A 4,868-nucleotide genomic window follows, 5' to 3' on the forward strand; every position below is an offset into this window, starting at 1 on the left:
CGTTGATACTTGCCAAATTAGGTGAGGCACGATGTGGTCCCGCCTGTTATCTCACCTGCACACCCAAGCCCACACATTTGTGTCCTTCATAATGACAGTGCAATGGGCATTTCCACGGTGCGTGTTTCATGGAAGAAGCTTAACAATTGCACCCTGTCCAACATTCCTGCTGATGCCCTTTCAAATGTCCAGCGCCGGATGGCAGCGATGATGTCTGCTCCTGCTGGCACTGGCAACTGACTGTATCTACATCTCAGTATGCGATAGCTAGCCCCATTCACATGATCGTCGTGATGTCCAAAGAAGAAGTCTTGACTGACATTCAATATGATCAAGCTCGTCCCTTCATAGCTGAAGTTGTCAGACCTTTCGCATCTCTCCCAGAGGTCACGGCGCCCCGTCCTGGTGTTGGCCACCCTCCAAATTCAAGAATAAGGCTCTCGCCATCACCAACAAGTTTAGGGAGGTCTTTGGCTTGCCTCTCATTCACTCTGACCCTAGTCTCAACAATGTCCACAATGAGAGCGATGGAATTCTCATAACTCTGCCCTTCATAGGTACACCTATAGAGTGGGAGCAAAAGCTCGTACCAGTTTGCCCTGACAACTTCTGCAATAAGAACGACGGAACAACTGTACATGAGCATGAGTGCTCACCATTCTACTCATACGAGCTGGAAGGGAAGGACAAGGGAATGGGAACACCACCACCGGGTGCAGGAAATGTGGCATCGCAGCGTCATGACAGAATAGCAGATGACATGGAGATAGGAGTAGTGCTGGAGATCATGGTTACCGGTGACGACGGCGAAGTGGAGAAGGCGAAGACGAAAAGCCTGGAACCCAGATCTGAAATTGGACATAGCAACATATACGACATGGTGCTCACGGGCGGTGGCGTGAAGGGGGACATGAAGGTGCTCGGCGTGATCATGGTGGTGATCCACCATGCCGTCGGCCTCAACGCGCAGGACTCAGATGGAAAGAGCGACCCATACATCGTGCTTTCATACACCAAGTTCAGCAAGTCGCTCCACAACACGCGCATCATCCAGGGCAACCTGAACCCTGTCTGAGAGAAGACGGCAGTGCTGCTCCTCATGGAGGACGAGGTCAAGGGCGAGGAGAACGTGAGCATGATGCTCTGGGACTTGGATAAGCACTCGGTGGACGACCTGGTTGGGTGCGTGACGGTCCCGGTCATTGAGCTAATGAAGGACATGAGTGCTACTATCTGGGTGATGGGCACATGCACATCTCCAAAAGCCTAAATTACTAATTAGTACTAATCATGCTAATTAGTATGGGTAGTAGTCAATTAGTAGTCCTAGCACTAATATACTTGGTCCCACATCTAATTTCTTACTAATTGCTCACTAGTCACCTCTAACAGCTCTCTAATCCACTAATCAACTATTGATCTAATTAACTAGCCTACTATACTGTTATATAATGCAATAAATAGTAAACAAACATAAAAATAAAACATTTAAAGAACTAATTTCACATTCTAAACACTCACCAACACACAATTCATTCAATGAACCCATTTATTGCAAATGGCCTTGGTGGAAATTGAACCCTCAACCTCACTAAGGAGCCAAGGACACTTTAACCACTGAGCCATCTAACCAACATTAATGCTGTGTTTGAATATCCTCATATGCATTTTCAAAGAACTTACAACAATACTCAAAGTTGCAGTTATACTTTAATGTCTAAATGCACTGTTGGCTTTTGTTATACTATAATGCTCTACTAGATTCAGTTATAATCTGCTAGTATAGCTAAAGCCAATCTGTATTCTACCTGTGGCTTACCATATCTCCAAGAAGGGTTCAAGTCTTTTGGCAGGTTGTAGTAGGTAAAGGTAGCATCTTAGAGTTAAAGGCTTAACTTAAAGCTTAGTATATTTGATAAATCTTGCAAAATAGAATAGAATATTCAAACAAGCTCACAACCACTTGAACTGGTGAATAAACAATGTATGTGGCAATGGGTGAAACAGTATAAAAAGCATGTACTTACAATGTGACTTAGCATCCTCAGAAGTGATTACAAGTTGCCCTCTTATGGTGAACTTAGATAGTTCTGTTGAATAGTGTAAAAAGATAATTTGCCAACAAGTGGAAGGTTTAAGAGCAGAGTCTCACAGTGCACAAAGAACTTCAGGTTATGATAACTACAATCCAAGAATATAATATACAGCCTTAAGCAACTTTAATCAGTTCACATTGATACAGTTCTACAGAGAAATGGCTGAGATACAGACTTTACATTCTGGAAACTAGCCTCTAGTAAGGATTTCTTAATAAAGGGCCATATACCAGTTTTAGGTAAGGTAGGCCTCGTGCAAAACCGACCACTCCACGTGGCAAATAATGTCACGCTTTAGGGCGTCTGAAAGCGGTTTGGCAGAGAAAGTGTGAAGAAAGCAGAAAGACAGGCAAACTCCTCTCTGGAGAAAAATCATAGAAAAAAAAACTCCCCATTTTTTGTAGCTATGAGGACTGCTGAGAGAAAATGGGGAACACTTTTGCAAAAATGTGATTCTGGAGAGAGGAGTTTCGAAAGTGTTGTGTTTACTGGTCAGTTAAGTAAGGCTGATTACATCACATTCCTCGTACTTTTTGCGCTTTCGTGACGACCCACAGTGAGATGTCTGGCGTCAGTCACACTCTGACACTTAAAGTCACCAGCGGGTCACGGGCACGTGGAGTAGTCGGTTTTGCATGAGGCCTACCTTAATGGTTCTTAGGTTCAAAGGTGTTTGCAATACTCATTTACCTTTATTGTAGTTTTATAGTTATACCAAATAGTTCTATGATTATACACTGATTTGGATGAGTGAATGAAAGCTCTGTAACCTGTGATATTTTTCATGTCTGTGATAATATGTGCTAACCCTCTGCTACTAAGCTCACACTAAAGAATGGTGAAACTGTCAATAGAGAGCCTACTAGTATTTCAGACAGGCTTGGCCATGGATACTGCATGAACACTGTGAAAAAGTTAACAGTGTGTGTTGAATGCAAACTAATGTGGCCATCTGAAATTTGCCTATTTTTATATATTTAAATAGCTTTTCGGCAATCTATTATGCTTAGCAGTGCTACAAAATGCTGCAATTGTGAAAGAGCATAGCTTTCCATAATGGCAAACCTCAAGTGTCACAACCAAATGAACTTCTTTGTGACCTGTAATAAAGGTGAAATATTAAACTTGTAACTGCTGGCTATTGCCAGGCCAATTCTTCCAACAAACATTTAAAGGACTTATATCAAAACATAGTATGCTGCAGTTACTGTAAAAGAACATATGGTAGCAATGTTATGCATCACACACCACTGGACATGTTTTTTATCTAGCTCTATATCACACATCACAGTTTGTTGGCTGCTAGTTTCTGTGCAAGTTGCACCTGTAGGGCCATCACCTGACAGCAACAGTTTTTTTATTAGGCCTTAGGTCACAAGTCACATGGGAGATGTTTTAACGTCACATGCTCTCTGCAAAAGACCCACTGTATACTTGTTAACTAATTAAAAAGGGAAATCAAACACAAAATGAATGTTCTGTAGCTTGTGATGTTTGTTATAGTTATGAGTACTTATATAACATTATTAAACACTGAAGAAGTTTAACAAGGTATGCACAAAAAAAACATCAATGCTATAGTAACAGAATAGTGGTCTTTCAGTGAGTTAGATAACTAGCATTCAAAAAGAAATTACAAAGCTTATAATTAGTTACACAGTGTCTATATAGTATTCAAATAGTCAGTTAGTAGGTGACTAGTATAAAAATAGTCAGTCAGTTAATAGTTAGTATACAAACAGACAATTAGTTAATGATTAGTATACAAACAGTCAGTTAGTCAATGATTAGTATACAAACAGTCAGTTAGTTAATGATTAGTATATATGTAGCTAGATGGTAAGCTATTAGTGTAGAAAAAGGCAGCTAGCTTTCAATTAGTAACTAAAAAACAAAAATTAGTGAGAAAGCTTGCAAAAAGACAAGGAAAGGTACTAATTAACAAATCTGGTTTTTCCAGATGCGGGTGCTGATTATGTGAATGAACAAGACATGTGTTGGCAAGCAGTACAGCAGCATGCCGTACTTTGAGGCGGGCACAGAGTGCTTCATTCGCGACTGGTGCAAGACAGTGGTGCACGTGCAAGTGCACGACATGTGCGTGTGTGAGAAGGATCCCATACTTGGCATTGTGACTGTGAAGCTCTAGAAACCGTTCAAGAACTCGTCCCAGTTCACGTGGCCATTCTCGTTGCAGGAAGGTGTTGGTGAGTGGTCTTTGTCCAGGAACGATTCCATTTGTCAGCTGATTGTCGAACAGGCTACAGCTGTACCAATCTCTCATTCATGTTCCGCCAGGTGGACACGCCACTTCCGCAGATGCTGCTGAGGGGGAGACAGGCACGCTCAAGATTGTTGGCAGGATCTGCATTGAGCCGGAGCCGAGCCTCAGTGGCGGCTTCGACACAAAGAAGCTTGAGATCTGCGTGGTAGACAATTCGTACAAGGTGTTGTCATTGGCCACATGCATCGAGAACAGGACCGTGCTCTGGAACCCGCCCGTGGATAAGATGTGGCTGCTAGTGTATAACCGGTATTTGAGTGCAGTCGTGTTTGAGATCAGCTCAGGTGGCATTGGGCCCATCACTTCTGCATCTGACTTCTTGGCAGTGTGCTGGTTCAAGAACGTCCCTGGCAACAACAAGACACAGATTTGGATTCCAATCATCAAGAGTCCGCATCTGAAGCAGCTCAGGCAGAATTACAGTGTGTTCCTTGTTTGGTGTTAGGTAAGATGGTGCTCACGAGCATCTCAGTCAATGATCAGATGAA

At 42.5% G+C, this 4,868-nt stretch overlaps 2 protein-coding genes across 2 annotated transcripts; both read left to right on the top strand.

The window, feature by feature from the left end:
- Nucleotides 1-787: 787 nt before the first annotated feature.
- Nucleotides 788-1,270, top strand: PHACADRAFT_179319 (uncharacterized protein; the record flags this gene model as incomplete). Its single annotated transcript, XM_007402230.1, has 3 exons — nt 788-811; nt 905-1,069; nt 1,106-1,270. 3 exons carry the CDS (start codon nt 788-790, stop codon nt 1,268-1,270), a joined length of 354 nt encoding a protein of 117 aa, XP_007402292.1.
- A 2,843-nt stretch (nt 1,271-4,113) lies between these two features.
- PHACADRAFT_201963 (uncharacterized protein) lies at nt 4,114-4,825 on the top strand (the record flags this gene model as incomplete). The annotated part of the gene is made up of 3 exons (XM_007402231.1): nt 4,114-4,193; nt 4,294-4,303; nt 4,364-4,825. 3 exons carry the CDS (start codon nt 4,114-4,116, stop codon nt 4,823-4,825), a joined length of 552 nt encoding a protein of 183 aa, XP_007402293.1.
- Nucleotides 4,826-4,868: the final 43 nt, after the last annotated feature.

This window comes from Phanerochaete carnosa (assembly GCF_000300595.1).
Source record: "Phanerochaete carnosa HHB-10118-sp unplaced genomic scaffold PHACAscaffold_63, whole genome shotgun sequence".
Classification (NCBI taxonomy): Eukaryota; Fungi; Basidiomycota; class Agaricomycetes; order Polyporales; family Phanerochaetaceae; genus Phanerochaete; species Phanerochaete carnosa.